This window comes from Lactuca sativa, chromosome 3, assembly GCF_002870075.4.
Source record: "Lactuca sativa cultivar Salinas chromosome 3, Lsat_Salinas_v11, whole genome shotgun sequence".
Taxonomy (NCBI): Eukaryota; Viridiplantae; Streptophyta; class Magnoliopsida; order Asterales; family Asteraceae; genus Lactuca; species Lactuca sativa.
Genome location: NC_056625.2, coordinates 118,587,382 through 118,608,120, shown reverse-complemented (window position 1 = coordinate 118,608,120; position 20,739 = coordinate 118,587,382). Strand labels below are relative to the sequence as shown.

At 27.8% G+C, this 20,739-nt stretch overlaps 1 protein-coding gene across 1 annotated transcript; it reads left to right on the top strand.

The window, feature by feature from the left end:
- Positions 1-217: 217 nt before the first annotated feature.
- LOC111919602 (protein FAR-RED ELONGATED HYPOCOTYL 3-like) lies at positions 218-1,560 on the top strand. The gene is made up of 3 exons (XM_023915166.2): positions 218-679; positions 1,017-1,071; positions 1,133-1,560. The coding sequence occupies exons 1-3, from the start codon at positions 218-220 to the stop codon at positions 1,558-1,560; spliced, it is 945 nt and encodes a 314-aa protein (XP_023770934.1).
- The last annotated feature ends 19,179 nt before the right edge of the window (positions 1,561-20,739 follow it).

Sequence of the window (20,739 nt, the reverse complement as noted above, 5' to 3'; positions counted from 1 at the left end):
TTTGAAATATTAGTATATTCATTTATGAATATTTATTATTATTTTACTTATTAATATTTATTCATTTATGAATAAATACAAAAGTTTATTTTATTTTTGTTTTAATACAGATATCAGATGATTTATTTAGGAACATAGACTTTAGAAAAAGATTCTTGAAGCTTGTTGGGACATTAATATGAAACCTGATGTCTTTGAGGTGAAGTAAGGTTTACCTATGAAGGAATTCAATCTTGAAGAGACAAGATGGTTTAAAGACATGTTTACAAAACGTGATTCATGGATACCTGGATATTTTAACGATATTCCAATGTGTGGGTTGATGAAGACTACGTCAAGGTCAGAGAGTATGAATTCATTCTTTAATAGCTACTCAGAAAGTGGTAATTTACTTTTGAATTTCATGATGAATTACGACACTGCCATTCAAAAGCAAAGGAATACTCAACGAGAGCTTGATAAGACATCAAAGAAAGCATCATATAAAATGCAAACATCTCAAGAAATAGAACTACAAGCACCAAAAGTTTATATAAGTATATTATTTTTTGAGGTGCAAAAGGAAATATATAAAGCAAGTTTTTTCTGTACATACTCGTATGTTGGTATTGAAGATGGGTGGGAAGTTTACATTGTGAAACACAACAATAGTAAAAGCGAATTTAAAAATGAATTTAAGGTAATTTAATAGTTTTTTTATGAATAATGTAATGTTTATATATAAATATGAGAATATTCATATATGAATATTCTGTTCATTTTAAAATTAGAAAATGTTCATATATGAATTTAAATTCATATCTTATATGAATATTTAAAATGTGATTATTCATATACGAATATTTATTTATTATTACTCATATATGAATATGTATCATTGTATATGATTAGAATATAATATTCATATATGAATACTTATATATGATTGTTCATATATGAGTATTCATATATGAATTTAAATGTGTAAATTTTGTTTATATTGTTTTTTTCATTTTTTTATTATGTTTTGGTATTAGGTTGAAATAAAAGTTGAAGATAAAGAAATAAATTGCAGTTGTGAACATTTCAAGCGTATGGGTGTTTTATGCAGACATGGTTTTACAATAATGATGATATGTGGTGTCAAAAAAAGTTCATGAAAGGTACATTTTGAAAATATGGAGAAAGGATGTGATATCAAGAAATTATCATTTTAGTTCTCTTCAATCCGATTCAAGGGATTGTGAGAATGTGAAGCTAGTTAATGATTCATGTTTGGATATTGTAAGAGATGACAAAAAGAAATTGGCTTTGTTTGCTGAGAAAAAACAGATGTTGTTGAAGGAATTTGAGAGTGATTATACATTTACTGGATTGAAAAGCAAGACGGATGGTGAAGTCATATGCAAGCTTATGGTTTTTTCTATTCCTATTCCTATTCCAAAAGAGATTAATATTCATGTTCCTCAAGTTCAAAGCAATAAAGGTTCTAGAATCAAGAAAAGAATTCCAAGTGCAGGTGAAGTAGCATATGAAAATTCTAAAATAGAATACAGAATGTGCTCAGGATGTGGAAAATGAGTTCCTCACAATTTACGTACATGTCCAGTAAGAATTGAAACTGCTCAATCAACAAAAGACATTTAGGGTTTTTGTTTTTGTTTTTGTTTTTTTTTTTCTTTTATGTTTTTTGGTTCTATTCATTTATGAATATATGCAGATAATAACCATAAACAATACTATGTATGTATGAATAATACACATTTATATGGATATGGTAAATTGATATGTGAAATACATGTTATTTTAAAATGAATATATCATATTTGTTTTTTAATTTACTAATAAATAAGGTATATTGATATGGTAAATTGATATGTGAAATACACATATTATTCGTAAATTATTTATAAATGAATACATAATATGTGGATTCATTGATCATTGAAGATATTATTATTTACATATTAAAGGTAAATGAATATATCATGTTGGTATTCATTTATCAATAAACTTAAATAACATTGAAAACTAGCATAAATGAATACATCATAAATGAATACAAATATGTGAACTTTGTTATACTAATAAATAAATTATATTATCTTTGTTACATTAATATATGAACTTTTTTATACTGACATATTACTCCTAACTTAATGAAAAATGAATATATCATACTGGTATTCATTTATAAATAAATAGAAATAAACTTTGAAAATATTTGAATATAAAAAACTAACAGAAATAAGAAAACTTATTTCTATTACATAATCATTCAACACAAGATAATAAAACCCGTTCATAAGCATTTCACAAACTATTTAAACGATGTTCAATAACACTTAACAAACCATCTAAAACTTGTTTCACAGAACCATCTTACATGTCCTCCAAATTCATTCGACTTCAACATAAATTGTTCTATACCATCACATTTCATCACAATCAATCATCAATATTCTTTTAACATGGTTTCCACTTTGAGATTGGTTGTCCCATATAGGTCTCCATATGTCTCATTGCAAAGACCCCACAATCAATTTTGTTTTTAAATGTTCTCAATGGCATTTCAAGTCGTTGGGGGTGTGATACTTTCTTTTGAGATATCATTGGCTCTTGGATGGTTTATTTCTATAAAGTATCTCACAAACAAATTTTTTTGATCATTAAATAAAATAAAAGTTATATATGTAATAAACTGGTTCTTATATGTTGTTGTGAATTGGGTACTTACCAAAGGTTTCAATAGTACTCCATATTTCCCTTCATAATCCCCCTCAACTGCATTGTTGTCTAGAATTTCAATTGATGGCTTCTTTAAGTTAAAGACAATCACAAAAATGTAAGCACTTCTAACAACTGAAAATAATACCTATTTTTATGTATATAATGGTAAGTATTTTGTTGATAAAATATATATAGGAAAAACAAGTTTAATTAACATACCATGTCAATATCTTTTATGTTCAAGATTTTTTTATACAGATCAGTACTGTCATGAAAGTTCTCCTTAAATTTTTCATACTTTCTTGTTCAAATGTTTCTCGATATCTAATCTTCTTTGAACTCCAATAACAAATTGTTGGATGTTTACGTCTTACCGTTAAAGCTTCCGAGTGGATTTTATCAGCATAGAACAACTGCAGATACATGATAATTAATTGATATTCATAAATAAATTTTATATATATATATATATATATATATATATATATTCATATATGAATAAGTAATGCAACCATTACATGTGAACAAATAAGAGTATCTTTTACTTATTCATATATGAATAAGTAATGTAAAGCATTACATGTGAACAAGTATCTTTTACTTATTCATATATGAATATGTGTTATTTAGTTATGAATACTTAATATTATTAAAAATTGAATATAAACATTATAATAACTTACCACCAAGAAAGCTGAAGGTACAACAAAGTAGTTGTTATCTGAGTATGGTATGTATGAGTTCTTTGTACTAACAAGACAGTCCAAAACATAGCTGCACCAGTCTATGTTGCTGATATATGTTTTTCTTGAAATACAACTCAAAGGGGGTAGGTTGCATCTTACCATTGATGTTGACTCACAAAATGTGCTAACAAAAAGAACTAAGACGTTCAACTTGAAATTGAAATCAGCTTCTGTGGTAGAAAAATAACATTTTTGATTGCATTCAGTCGGATGATTGATCATTCTTTAAATTGTTGCTTCCCTTCATCAAAACTTGTATCATCTTTAGGCCATTGACCCAGTTGTGTAAGTATGGTTCCACCAGTTGGAATGCCTAACATGTTATGAACAGACTCTGCTATTACTTTCAGTTGCTTTCCTTCAAAATCTATCACCATTTCTCAAAATCAAATTTTTGAAGAATATAAAATCCCAGCTTCAGTGGTATATCTGTGATTTTAATTTTTAACAGACTTCCAAAACCCATAGATCTTACACATTCTTTTTGCTGTTTGCTCAACCCAAGGCTTATAGAGAGTAATGACTCTGGTGAACATCTGTTTTTCATCGAGTAAAATTCCTTTACCACTGGTTTTTTCTCTTTCTTGATTGGTGACTCCTTTTTCTTTACCTTCTTTGATGGACGACTACTTTCAAAATCAGAGTTTGAATCATGTAGTTATCGTTTTTCAGGAGTTTTTCTTTTTGATGGACATTTTTTTTTGCTTTGATGCTTTGTTTTCTTTGTTTTTTTTTCTTGGGAAATGAAAACATGTAATACTTGAATAAGGTGTAATTATTCATATATAAGTAGTGCAAATATATAACAGGTATATACAAGTTATTGATATATGACTATGATATATATATATATATATATATATATATATATATATATATATATATATATATATATATAGTTATTCATATATGAATATCCTCGTTGATTTATTAATATTTGTATAATACAAAATTATAACATGGATATCTCATATTCATATAGTTATTCATATATGAATATATTAGATATGATAGGAATTTTATTCCTTTGACATTTTCCTCTTCAAATATGTTTGTCTCATTGTTGTTGGGTCTATATCAAAAATGCCAATCTTCTTACCTTCATACATTAGTGAGTAGAAGATAAATAAATTTGAAATACAGTTTACAAAGAAACTATTTTATATTCATAAATGAATAAATGAATAGAACATATATATCCATATTTATATATTCACATATGTTATATTCATATGTGAAGATAATGAAGATCAATCACCAATTTCAAAAGAAAAATGTTCCAAAACAAAACAACATAAAGGTATGAATAATTATTTCCATTCACATATGATTAGCTTTTGAATACAAACAAGCTAAGCCATATATTTATTCATATATGAATACATGAATTCAATAGATTTTTTAATATAAAACATATCTAGATTTAAGTATTCATATGTTAATAGAAGAAAATTATAGCTTGGATATACAAGTTATTCATAAATGAATATAACAAATATATCCATATTTATATTCACATAATCACATATATGTTGTATTCATATGTGAAGATATTGAAGATCAATCACCATTTTCAAAAGAAAAATGTTCCAAAACAAAACAAGATAAATGTAAGAATAATTGTTTCCATTCACATATGATTAGCTGTTGAATAGAAACAAATCTAAGCTATATATATATATATATATATATATATATATATATATATATATATATATATATATATATTCATATATGAATAAAGGAATTCAATAGTTTTTTTTTAATTTAAAACATATCGAGATTGAAGTATTCATATGTTAATAGAAGAAAATTATAACAGGGATATACAAGTTATTCATAAATGAATATAACATATATATATATATATATATATATATATATATATATATATATATATATATATATATATTTGTATATTCACATATTCACATATATGTTATATTTATATGTGAAGATACTGAAGATCAATCACCAATTCCAAAAGAAAGATGTTTCAAAACAAAACAAGATAAATGTATGAATAATTGTTTCCATTCACATATGATTAGCTTTTGAATACTAACAAAGCTAAGTCATATATATTTATTCATATATGAATACAGGAATTCAATAGTTTTTTTTTTTTTAATATAAACCATATCCAGATTAAAGTATTCATATGTTAATAGAAGAAAATTATAGCAGGGATATACAAGTTATTCATAAATGAATATAACATATATGATATGAATTTTATACCTTTTTCATTATTCTGCATTGAAGGTTTTTCTCTCATTGTTGGTGGGTCTTTATCAGAAATGTTAATATTTTTACATTCATTCATTAGTGAGTAGAAGATAAATGAATTTGATATACATTTTACAAAGAAACTATTTTATATTCACAAATGAATATTTGAATAAAACATATATATTCATATTTTTTATTCACATATGAATATGTATGTTATATTCATATATGAATAGAACATATATAAGTCATTTTTGTTATATTCATATTTGAATAATGTATATATGACAACAACTTATGTTCTATTAATATGTGAATATAACATTTATAACTAAGTTTTGTTTGTGTTCAGAAGTAAACAAAACATATCAAAAGAAAATTATCTTCAGTATTTTCATTTTTTGTTGTATTTTTAAGTAAAATCTCATCTAAATGTTGACAATCACATATGAATAAAGTTAATCATATCTAAATGGAATACCTATTTTATTTACCTTTTTCATTGGTTTTTTGTTTTTCGTTTTGAAACGCCCGCAGATCCGGGCTAGTCAATTTAGAGACAATAAGTGTCGAAAATGACTTTTTGGCAAAAGATTATTTATAATAAATAGTCTTAACCAAGTTGTAGAATAGGTCTCAAGGTTTCCGTACATATAAAGAACGCCGAAATCCGAGTTATAACGAAGAAGTTATGGCCCGTCGAAGTTTCGCGACGGAACCGGCACGACACCGGGAAGCGTAAATAATGAATTTACGATAGCGCAGGTTTTAGCCTTAATGATATAAACGAAATTCATAGAATATGTTAAACTAAGAACATCGATAAAAAGAACGCCCAAATCTGACTTCGTATGAAGAAGTTATGATTTTTCGAAGTTTCGGATTAGCAGTGTACAACCCGAAATTCGAATATTAGATCGAATGATTTTTAGCCAACACGACCTAAACGAGAATCGAAGATCTCGTCAAGAGTAGCGTAACGAGAAAAAGATGGACGAAAACGGACGTCGGATGAAGAAGTTATGAGGATTTAACGGACCAATCCTGTCCCGGCCTGTTAATAATATAAAATTTAAAATCGAGTCAAAATTAGCTAACGGAGTCTAAACTAAAGTTGTAGAGTACGTTCCCACATTCGCGTGGATATAAAGAACGTCAAAAACGGAGTTCGTATGAGAAAGTTACGAATTTTTAAAGATTTTAATCGAATTTGCGAAGCCTGGTGAGGAGCTGGTGACGTGGCAACATCTGGGCCGCCCATCGCTGATGAAGAAACGCGCTTCAGATCATGCCACGTAGCCTTCACTTTACGCCCCGCGTCCGAGGTGAGTACGCCCCACGTACCCTCGTGCCTTATCCATCCGACGAAGATGCGAGACAGCTGGACCGAGGCTGGCCTTCTTATCCGAGACTACTCCCAGTGTAGCTGCTAGACGCGCAGCGTAGTTCGAGGCTGATGGGGCTATAAATAGCATGCGAGCCATTCCGAGTTTCTCACACCATTTTCTTTCTCTCTCTAAATTACTTTCTCTCTCTAAGGGTTTTAACCCTCCCCTAAGCCTAGGTGATCCCCTAGCACCCTAAGGAAACCCCGAGGCTCCCGGAGTCCCAAGAAAAAGGAGTCTTTCGGTTTCGAAATGCTGCTCTAATTAAGTTCCGGTTTTTGATAAAATTCGCTGTAAGTGTGCTACGCTTACGTAATTTTTAATATAGCTTTAAAATAATTATAGGAGTGTTATTAGGCCCTTAAAATAATTATTTGGGCTATTATTATGAGTTATATTGAGTGTTATTAACGCTTAATAATAGTCAGACTAATTAAATTTGTCATGGTTATCGTTAGACTAAACCCTAGTGGTATTGGTACTAGGTTTTTTCGAAGGAAATCGTTTTGAGAGTATCGAAGCGCTCTCCGAGTGTTGAGTCACCACCTTTCAGGTGAGTGCATGGTCCCTTTCATCTTAGACATAGATACGAAGTATTCTATATAAATTATGTGTTATGTGTGTGTATTATCTGAGTACTTGCTGTCTATGCTGGATGAACGATTTTATACACGTTTTAAATGATTTAAACTGTATATGTATTTTATATCTACGAAAACGTTGGGGTAAAACATGGGTAGATATAATAGATGAAATATGAGTTGGACGATGAGTTGAGAGGTGATATAGACTATGAGGTATGGGTGAGAGGTGTACGATGTGAGAAGCCTGTTTCCCAAACAATGTCCCCATCATTCAGCAGAGTATGGATGACAACCACGGACTATTCTAGACAGTCTAGTGGAACACTAGCAGGCTCGTAACCTGTAGGTATTGTGAACGATGTGTTCACTCGGTGTACTCTAAACCTTGGTGATCATGCAGACTTGATGCCTAGACCATGGTGATCATGCAGACTTGGTGCCAAAACCCTGACGACTATACAGACTTAGTGCCTATTGTATAATTTATGGCGACTATGCAGACTTAGTGCCTAAACCCCGGTGACGATGGACTTCGTGCCGATTCCTTAGGATGATCCTTAGGAATGTATGAACGAGGAACGGTTGATTCTTAGGGTAGATCCTTAAGAGTAAAGAAGATAATGGGGATGGGTAATCGGTTTAATTGTTTGATTGTTTGAACATAATAATTATATTATTGTGGGTTGAAAACCCTATGTACTCACCAGGTTTCCCAACCTGACCCACTCAGTTTATTTATATCACATGTGTTGATATGAAGTCATATTACACTGAGAGATTTAAAGAGATGTAGATCACTAGTGTAAATAAATGTAAGTTCTGTTTATGCTTATGTTTTTGTATTAACGATGACATCCCAAACGTTTTAAAATGAATAAAATACGTTTCTTCGAAAATGTTTTAATAACGTATTTATCATGTTTTTCTGGGAAAAAATTCCGCAACATTTTTATTAAAAGAAGTACTTTGATTTTTATAAAGCATAAACAAAATCGGTCTTTTCTGGCTGTGAAAATGGGGATGTCACACGTTTATATATATGCTTCACTGTTGGTGTTGTTTTTGTAAGGGTAAATAGTTAATATTAGGATAACATAAGCGAAATGTGAAGTAAAGTTTATATTTTAACAGAAAAGTTGTGAATAAGTATGAATAATGAAGAGAAGAAGTAAAATCATTTATATATCAACTAATAATGGATGATTATTACAAAAATTCAAGTAAATTAACTAATAATGAAGGAGGATTTCAAGTAAATTAACTAATAATGAAGGAGGATTACGAAAATGAATGAGGATCACAAAATTTGAAGTAAACAACCTAGTTTGAAGAATGAACAGTGTGAATACAAAATTTTTAGTTCTAAATTAGCTTATAATGAACAACGACAACGAAAAATTTCAAGTAGTAAAGTGATAAGTTTAGAAATGATTACAAATCGTTAAAAATCGAAGAAAAAAACACCGATGATTACCTTTCATAGTCAACAGTAAGGAAATGGTTTCGTTTAGGTTTTCGTCGGAAGACATTTTTCTTTAATTTGTTCTTCGCGACATTGAGAATGCTTTTTGTGATTGAATCCTTCTGCAAATGGTTTTCGTGTTATGGGGAAATGATGATGTGTTCAAAGAGGGAAATGATAGTTTTGCTGTTGAGATTTGATGTGCGATAAAATTACTCAAGTGCCCTGACGGTTTAATGTTTTTAGATTATTTATAAGTTTGCCACCGTGTTTTTATGTTTTTTTAACTCATTAAATGATTGGCTGAGAATGCTTCCCCCATTCTCAACATTTTTTTTCTCAACTGAACCATCATCTCTCTCTCTCTCTCTCTCTCTCTCTCTCACTTTATATATATATATATATATATATATATATATATATATATATACATACACATACTAGATGAATGCCCAGGTGTTGCGCAGAAACACCTATATAGTTGAAATCTTTACAATATATGTTTTCTTAAATATAAAAATAACGTTGTTGTTAAATTTAATATAATAATTCATATACTAAGTTGATATAATATATTGATTATTTTGAATTATATGATAATATATATATATATATATATATATATATATATATATATATATATATATATATATATATATATATATATATATATACATCTATTAAAACTACATAATCTCAATCGTTTGAATGACCTCTATCTGCAGGTTAATAATGAATAAAATTAAATATAATAAATGGTTTAATGTTATTTATAGTTGTTGTTAGCGTTAATTAATTTTTTTAAAATTTATGTGCTTAATGTTTTAAGTTCTATTATTGTAATTATTTAAAACATCAAACATTGTTTTTGTTTTTAAAAGTAACAATATAATCATTTATATAGTGTTATTTTTAACTATTTTTATTGTAAGTTATTTTAAGCTAATTATTTGAAAACTTTTAATAATTATACAATTATCTTTAGGAAATATTTTAGTTAATTTAAGACTACAATTTAGTTTTTGTATTTAGCACTACAATTTAATACTTTTAACTATTTACAAAATATTCTTTGGGTTTTTAAGTTACACTGAAATTTATATTTAAATTGGGCTATAATTTAATATTTAAAATTAACAATTTAATTATTTTATCAAAACTGTTTAAAAGTTGTAGCTTTAAATTGATAATGGTTAAATACAACAACATATTAAAACTAACAAATTGAGTATAATATGTTAAAAGTTAAACTTTATAAGTAGAAGTAAAAATATTATTTTAATATTGAAATTTAGTTTATATATGATTACACTTTAGGTTTGAAATTTAGTTTATATATGATTACACTTTAAGTTAAATTGATATTTAAGTTGATCTTGTAAGGTTATACTTAAATTAACAATTTAAGTATTTATACAAATTATTCAAAAGTTGTTGTTTAAAATGATAATGGTTTACATACAACAATATATTAGACCTAATAAATTAAGTATAATATGCTAAAAGTTAAAAACATAACTGTATAAGTAGAAGAAAATATATTCTTTTAATATTGAAATTTAGTTTATATATGATTACACTTTAGATTTATATTTATTTAACATTATTAACCAAATTATAATCATTATTAGAAAGCAATTGAAAAGTCATGGGAGTTTCAAATGAATGTGGTGAAAGGAAAAATAAATAAGAGTTTCAAATGAATGTGGTGAAAGGAAAAATGTTTCCTTTATAAGTATAGTAGGCGAATCCCTACACGTTGTGCGAGAATAGAATTATATAGTTAAAATAATAACTTTTACCAAATTATTATTTAATATTTCTACTTTGAAACAAAATGTTAGTACTAAAGCAAACATATAGTTAGCATATTAGTTTTATTAAACATTATCGTTTAATTTTTAAGTCAATGTAATATATACAATTATTTGATAATTTTATAAACCATTTAAAATTGTGTAAATTATATATCAAATGAATGATAATATAACAAGTAACAAAATGTATGAACAAAAATATGAACTGCAACTTTTAGTAACATAAAAATAGAAAAACACCTATTATAACATTTATATTAAAAGATATATATATATATATATATATATATATATATATATATATATATATATATATATATAAAATATGAAAAATAAACACTATAACTTTTAATAACATAAAAACACTAAAACATCTATTATAACATGTATATTAACTCTTCATATTTAAATCACAAATCTCTTCAATTACATTAATGTTTTTAATGAGCAAAATTTTACAACCTTATAAAAAAAAGGAAAATAAAAAATTATTAGTGATTACTAATTAATAATTATAAGTTAAAAACTCTTGAGTTGTAACTAATAAATATACATAAATTAGAAAACTTTTGAGTTGTAGTATGAGTTCAAATGAATGCGGTACTTGGAAATGTATATTTATTATTATTATTATTATTATTATTATTATTATATTATTATTATTCTTATTATTATTATTATTATTATTATTATTATTATTATTATTATTATTATTATTATTATTATTATTATTATTATTATTATTATTATTGTATTCTTCTAAATAATTGGTTTTGATGCATCATTTTAATCCCTTCAATTATTAAACATAAAAATATTTAATTATAAATTTATAACATATATAAGTGCATATACATGTTAAACAAATCACATGTAATATATATATTTTCGTAAATGTCATATGTAATTCTTGTCGTAGTAAGATGAATAAATTACTTTCATATGAAGAACATATCATGATAAGTTTATCATAATTACATATCAAATATTCAAAATTATGTTATCTTTTAAAGATTGTCTTTTAAATATGTTGTGTAGGATAACTCAACAAAAAATAATAGAAAATAAACATAATCAAAATAGAATAACTACAATCAAATAAATAAGAGCATTGGTTGGTTGAATATACAAATGAAGATGTTACATAAACATACATTTAAATCAAAAGAAAAAACTAACATTCGTCAACTTTGCTCAAACAAAAAAAACCTATATCCATTTTATGAATCTTCTTTCTTCATTTAACACCATTCAACAATAGAAACTTGATGATAATTTTTCACTAACCTGCAATCAAAATATTTTTCTTGAAAAAGAAGAAGCAGAAAGATATTCCAAGAAAAACATTGATGTTTGGAGAGTCACATTCAAGATTGAATAATACACACAAATCACATATAAAGATTAAATGAGAAACTGAATATAAAGAAAGAATGGAAAAGCTTCATTTGCTTTCGTTGAAAGAAAAAATCATATTACAATTACCATAGATGCGACATAACTCATTTCTTCAAATCATCATATTTGGATAGTGAATGCTTCAACTATAGGAAAACTTTTGAATCACAATATCTTCAAATCCTTCTTACATGTAATATTTTATATAACACAAAAGACACAAAAGATTGGCCTTTTTATAGTAAACTTTTCACTAAATGCTAATTAAACATAATATAAGTTATAACACTTTTGAGTGTTAAATCACAATTAAGAAAACTTTTGAGTTGCATTAGTTAAAAAAGGGGGTTTCAAATGAATGTGGTTTGAGAAAGTTAAAAAAGGGGGTTTCAAATACATGAGATTCAAGAAAAAATGTTAGCTTTATAAGTATGTATGATGATAAAGAAATGATATATAGAATATCCGCGCGTTGAGAAGAAACACCTATATAGTTGAAGTCTTTACAAATATATGTTTTTTTTTTTTTTTAAATATCACAATAACGTTATTGTTAAATTTGATATAATAATTCATATACTAAATTGATATAGTATATTAATTATTTTGAATTATATGATAATATATACATCTATTATAACTGCATAATCTCAATCGTTTGAATGACTTCTACCCGCGAGTTATACATGAGTGAAATTAAATATAATATATTGTTTAATATTATTTATAGTTGTTGTTATTGTTAATTAATTTTTTAAAATTTATTTGCTTAATGTTTTAATTTCTATCATTATAATTATTTAAAATATCAAATATTGATTTTTGATTTTTAAGGTAACAATATAATCATTTATATAGAGTTTTTTTTTTTTTTTTTTTTTTTAACTATTATTATTATAAGTTATTTTAAGCTACTTATTTGAAAACTTTTAACGATTATAAAAATATCATTAAGAAATATTTTAGTTAAATATATATTACACTTTAGTTTTTGCATTTATCACTACAATTTATCACTTTTAACTATTTACGAAATATTCTTTGGTTTTTTAAGTGGAACTGAAATTTATATTTAAGATGACAATGTAATGTTATATTTAAATTAACAATTTAAGTATTTTTGCCAAACTGTTCAAATGTTGTAGCTTTAAACTGATAATGGTTTATATACAACAACATTTTAAATCTAATAAATTAAGTATAATATGTTAAAAGTTATAGACATAAATTTATAAGTAGAAATAAATATATTATTTTAAAATTGAAATTTAGTTTATTTACGATAATATTTTAGGTTTGATATTTATTTAACCTTATTAACCAACTTATAATCATTATTAGAAAGATACTAAAATTTATCACTTTTAACTATTTGCAAAAAATATTTTAGGTTCTTTAAGTTAAACTAAAATTTATATTTAAGTTGGCCGTGTAATGTTATATTTAAATTAATAAATAAGTAATTTATACAAATTGTTCCAAAATTGTATCTTTAAAATGATAATGGTTTACATCCAACAATATATTAAAACTAATAAATTAAGTATAATATGTTAAAAGTTAAAAACATAACTTTATAAGTAGAAGTAAAATATTATTTTAATATTGAAATTTAGTTTATATATGATTATATTTTAGGTTTGATATTTATTTAACCTTATTAACCAACTTATGATTATTATTAGAAAGAAACTGAAAAGTCATGAGAGTTTCAAATGAATGTGGTGAAAGAAAAAATGTTTTCTTTATAATATAGTATGATATGATATAATGATATGATATGATATGATATGATATGATATATATATATATATATATATATATATATATATATATATATATATATATATATATATATATATATAGGTTTAGATTCTATGGAAAACAAGAAACTCTAAAAAACCCTAAAAATCATAAAAATGCATAAAAAAATACTTAGACATCATAAATCTTTTTTTTGATTTTATATTATGAATTTTTGCAGCGTTTTGTTTATTTTCGCTGATTTTTTTTTTGAAAAAAAACCAAAAAAAATCAAATTTTTTATTTTTTATCAATGATTTTGTAAATAAACCTACGATTTTTAGGTAAAAAATGTCAAAAAGAAATATTTTTGTTCTCTAATTATTTATTATGCATTTTTATGATTTTTAGGTTTTTTTGTTTTCCATATAACCCTTCCCTATATATATATATATATATATATATATATATATATATATATATATATATATATATATATATATATATATATATATATATATATATAGGGCTATGTTATAATGTGGATGGACAACAATTATGTGGACGTGTGGATAATGCTATTTTATGAAAATTACTAAGAAAATATATTGTTTAGTAATATGAATACGTTTAATCTCACAAAACTACTGTTATTTTAATGGATTCTCATCAATTCTAATTCATTTTTGTTCTCATTCATCGTTTTATTTATTTATTTTAAGTCTTATAGAATACGACTCAATAACATCCTGATAACATTATGACAGAATGAGAATAATTAAAAAACGTGTATAATAACCTTATTAACGATTTAATTAATGAAAATGGTTAATAATTAAAATAATTATATAAGATTGAACGTATTCATATTATCAAACAACATATTTTTCTTTGTAATTATCACAGAATAGCATTATCCATACATCCACACAATAGATGTCAATCCACATTTGAACCTAGCTCGCTCTCTTTCTCTCTCTCTCTCTCTCTCTCTCTCTCTCTATATATATATATATATATATATATATATATATATATATATATATATATATATATATATATATCAGTATTGTAAAAATCGGCATTGGCGGCCGATTAATCGTTTGGCGGCCTCGAACCGATTATGATTAGCTACTTGACAGAAATTGATCAAAATCGGTCAAACTCGGGCTTGGCGGTCCTTGGTGGTCATAGGCGGGAAATATTTAAAAATATCAAAAATTTTTTGTCAAATATTACACCCAAATTTTAAAGTTAAGCTTTCAAATTTTAAATATTATACTAAAATATTTAAAATTTCAAAATTTTAAAATTTAAAATTTCTAAATACTTAATTTTTTTAGGAAATATTGATTTTTTAAATAATTTTATTAATAATTTAGGATCCCCGATTATTCACCGATTAATCCATGCCGAGTCTGATTAATCGCTTATCGTCAGTCGACCGCCGGGGCCGAGCTACCGTCGAACGATTTTTACAACCATGATATATATATATATATATATATATATATATATATATATATATATATATATATATATATATATATATATATATATATATATATATATATATTAATGTTGTATTACATACATTTGAGTGCATAAGATTATATCATTTTCCTTCAAAAGTTATGTTGACCGATAAGATATATGAAAAGTAATGTTAAAAAATCTTAATCATTAAAAAGCAGATAACTTGTATAAAACATAAAAAAAAATTATAATGACCAATTTTTTTTTCACTAAACTGAGTGGAAAGATAAACTAGCATCCACTCAATCTTTCCCTTAGAGTTTATTTGGATCTTGTGTTTGGAAGATACATAAATCTTACCTAAGTAGAGCAATAAAAATTAACTCTTTCTTTCTCATAATCAACGTATTTCGAATATGAAATTATGAATAAATTAAAAATTAGTCGACGTTCCATGTTATCGTAAAATGGTTTTCAAGGATTTTCGCGAAAAGAATGTAACTTAAGTGTAATTTTGTAAGTTTATGGAAGTTGGACATGAGCTCTTAGTCCAATATTATAAACATTATGAAACTTTTTGTTCCAAACGGTCAAATTTTGTTCTTCATTACTTATATAAATTATTTCATATATAGTTAGCTATCTCTTCATTTGGGACCAGATATCACATTCTTAATTTATGGTATCTATTTATTTATTTCTCTTCGAACAGCCACATTTTTATAAAACAAACAAATAGCTAGAATTAAGAATATTATAGAAAATACTAAAAATAGGATTTTATAACAAACTAACTCAATTTCTTTTTGAACTCATACAATCTAAATAATGATTGTGAAACAAGTTGGTAAAAAAATTGGCTTAACCCATGAATAACTTTCACAATCTTAACTCATAGTGATTTCGTATCTGAAGAAAAATTTTAAACTTATTTGAAGATATATATGAGAACGGATAAAAGCATAAAGACTTCCAACACCTAAGTCATCCTCCTGTTTAGAAGCTAAAACTTTGTTCCATTGCACCCATCGTATTCTCTTTTCATTTGAATCATCCAATCCCCCACCCAAAGAAAATCTACTATGTAAAGTCGGCAGTAATTTTACATTTGCAGTGTGCGCGTTTAAATATAATTCTTTTTTTAAAAAAGTACCAAGACTTCCAAGCACAACCTCCATAAAGTCATCATATACCCCCCATTAACAAAAAAATTACAAAAATGGTTCAAAATGGTCTAAATGGATAGTCATTTTAGATTGGGTCCTTATTATTTCAAAATTGTAAATTTCGTCATTGAACATCTTCAATATGTTTTGTTATAGATTTGGTCCTCATGATTAAAATGCAATCCACACTTTTCATGAACTGCACCAGAACAATCCTCCACCCATCAACTCTATACATGGACCATGGTTGACCCCACCATATATACGAGCAAGATAAGTAAAATGGAACCTAACCGATAAGCATCCCATTATCGAAGCACATTGATCCACCTCTTTATTAGAAATTCCTACATTCATAAGATTACATTTATGTAAATTAATTTTCAATCCGAGCAAGAAAATATATGTTGGGATATATTGTCTACAGTCACAACAGTTAGTAATATTAATAATAATAAGGTTATTTTGGTTACACAATGAAAACAATGAAAAATATAAGCAAGTAGTGAACATGCACGAGAAAATTATAGAAACCTAATTTGTTAATTAATTAACAGTTAAGTGAAATTTGGTGATCTAGAAGTTTCTAGATTAAGGAATTAATAGTCCGATAATTAGCAAAATATAGATAATTATATTGTGATATGCTACTTTTATGGGTTTAAATCACTCCCAAAATAGAGGGGTTCTAGGCAAAAATTAAGAGAGAGTTTTTGAAAAACTCTAGCCTAAAATTCGGAAGCCTCCTCCCATTCTTGAAATCCCACTAAACCATGTAGGTCGCGACATGGACATCAGAGTAGTGTGTGAGGTGATGTCGTTGTAGATTCCGTTTGTGTCTTTCTCATTCAAGGTGTTCGATGATTCTGTTGGGTCGTGTTTTGTGTTATGTATTGCGTCTATTGGGCTCGTTAGTTAGTCCATTATGTATCTCCGGTATGGGCCTGTCCATCCGTGAGTTTATTAGGGTTTAGTTTATATATAGGTGCTTGCATGCTCCTAAAAAGTAACGATAGAATAGAATGATCAGAGAGTTATTATTCAGCAAGTTTATTGTTATCGTTTTTGGTAACCCTAGAATCCTCTACAGCGGAAGTTCTTAGTCGAGCTCTGCTGAGGATTGTTTAGTCTAATCATTCGACACATCTTGATCTATACTTGTGTTATTTACTGTTTTTACTTCATCGCATTATCTGTTAAGAAGATCTAATCGATCATCAAGTTAATTAATAACTTAACAATTGGTATCAGAGCAGGAGGCTGTGTAATTCATACACATCTTTTCTGTGAAAAAGGTTGCGATTAGGGTTATTCCGCATTAACTAATATTTATTGAGCTTTCATCCCATAATTGACGTAACTCAGCATTTATTTGTTTTGCCCTAATCTTATATATTACAAGTCTGATCTTTCAAACAGGTTATACGATCAAGCATGGACGAGTCACAATCAAATCCCATAAACATCTCAAACAACATTGGATCAACGACGAAGATTCTCATCCTTTACACCCAGGATTACGAAGTCTGGGCACATCACTTTGAAGATTATGTCATTGGATCTGAAGACAATGGATATCTTATTTGGGAAGCAATCGTGTCTGGACCATTCGCTCATTCAGCAATGTCTAAAATCATTAAAACTCAGAAAGAGTATAATGATCTGTTGAAGGATGTAAAAGATATTGCTCAAGACGAAAAGGATAAGTTTCAGTGTAATATTAAAGCATTGAGACTAATCAGATTCGCTCTTCAATTGGATACTTTCAGGCTAGTAAGTTCATGCAGCACTGCCAAAGAAATATGGGATAGGCTGCGAGAGTTATATTCCACAGACGAAGATCTGGAACATTCCATTCAAACCTTACTTTTATCTGAGTTTGGCAAATTTAAGCAGAATCCCGAGGAAACAGTTACTCAGACATTCGATCGCTTCAATCATCTTCTCAGTAAGATGATTAAACACGATATTGAAAGGAAGTTGATTGAACAAAAAGTTACGTTTTTGAATGGTCTTAGATCTGAGTGGAGAGTGGTTGTGTCCACTGTTAAAGCTCATGAGCAATTCAAGTCATATTCATTGGCTAAACTGGCAGGGATTTTGAAATCCCAAGAAAAGATTGTCTTGCAGGAGAAAAATGTGGTTTCAAGCTTGGGTTCCTTGGCCCTTCTGTCTAAAAGCAAAAGTGTGGTAGAAGATGAAGATCTTAACTTAGAAGACTATGACCTTACCTCTGAAGATTATGCAATGATGGTGTCAAATCCAAAGAGGTTTATTAAGAAAAGGTTTCCTACCAATAAGAACAGAAATTGGCAGGGAAGCTATAGTTCTGAAAAGGTGAGGGAGGAACTGAAGGCAGAAGAACCAAAGAAAGAGCCGAAAGCTGAAGGAGATTCAGGTGTGAACTGCTACTACTGTGGAGGAAAGAACCACTATGCCAAAGACTGTGTCCTAAAGAAAATGGCATAAAAGGATGAAGAAAAAGATGAAAAAGTTGCATTGATGAAAAAGCTGGAAGAGATCAAGAGAAAGAAAACTACTGCTAACCCTTCTATGAATGCTTTAATTGTGCAGGGTTCGGTAGCGGATGATGAGTTCGGTGGCGTGGAGGTCTGGTCAACCGACTCTGAGGATGATGAAGTCAGAAAGCCATCTCATGGAAAGGCTTACGTTGCGAAAGGTGAAGGAAGCGGTGGAAAGTGTTTGATGGTGTCGGATGTATCTCAAATGAGGGGATACAACACAGACGGTGGGAATGAAGACACGAAGGAGCGAGAGGACTTGTGCTTCACAGCAAAACCTTTCAGCGTGCAGTTTAATGAGCTTGATGAATTAATCAAGAAGGTACAATCCATTTTTGTTTCATTTAAAGTCCCACAAAATTCATATGAAAAAGAATTAAAAAATGTAAATTCAAGAATCTCTCACCTAGACAGCAGTTTAACTCAAACACGGGTCACCAATTCTAACCTAACTGACCAAATAAGCAGGGTGTCTTCAAAGAGTGAGGAACGGAGGATGTGGATAGAGCTGAAAGAGTCGGAGTTGATCAAATCCAAAGACGAAAACATTTACTTACAAAGAGACAATTTAAAACTTTTGAAACAAAGAAATGTGTTTTGTTTGATTGCTAAGCGTCTTTATTCTAACATCACTCAACTTCATCTTAACTGTGAAATAGGACAGAAAATTCATCGCATGATTTTGCCCTTCCTTGAGTTTAAGGAAGATGAAATTGACGTTGAAGCATATAATTGCGAAAGTGTAGTTTCGTCTGAGGATGTAAATCCGACTTATATGTATGGTCTAGACAAAATCAAATCTTTCATAAAGTCCAAGGACCATAAGGACATGCTGAAAAATCTTTGGATGAAAATGATAAACTGAAACTAAGGACCGAAACCATACAAAAGTTTGACTCATTGAATGCCAACTTGAGCTCGGAAAATAAAATTGATGTTGAAAATGCATCTGAACTTAATGAGGATGATGATATGAGTGAAATTTCTATAGAGGATGAAGTTGACTGTTCTGAGTTTGTAAAGAGCGAACCTAAAAACCACAAAAATCTTATTTCAGAAAATTCTGTGGAGTTTGCTCGTTTGTCCCAACAAAAGTCCCCGATCCTTGAAGAAAAGTTGTTGTATACCAAAAGGTAAGGACGACTCCAAATCAGGTGTATAAGGTCACATGAGTAACTGAACATCAGACAGCCGAACTCACAGCCATTGTAAATGAAGATAATGTTGATGGTTGTGATGAGTTCTTGTGGTCCGCCCCTATCGATAATGCTGACGAAACCATTGGTCTGTCGGAGCGGACGTCCTGGAAAACCAAAGGCAGATATGTGCCAGAGCCACTAAACAAACCTGACAACTTCGACGTGCCAAGTACTAGTGGTACAAAAGAAGTTCCTGAAGAAAAAGGAGTTCCTGCAGAAGAAGTCACTCCTTCGAGCGAAACATCATCAATTCAAAGTGAACCGGCTGACAAGAAGCAAAAGCAAAAAGCCAACATCCAC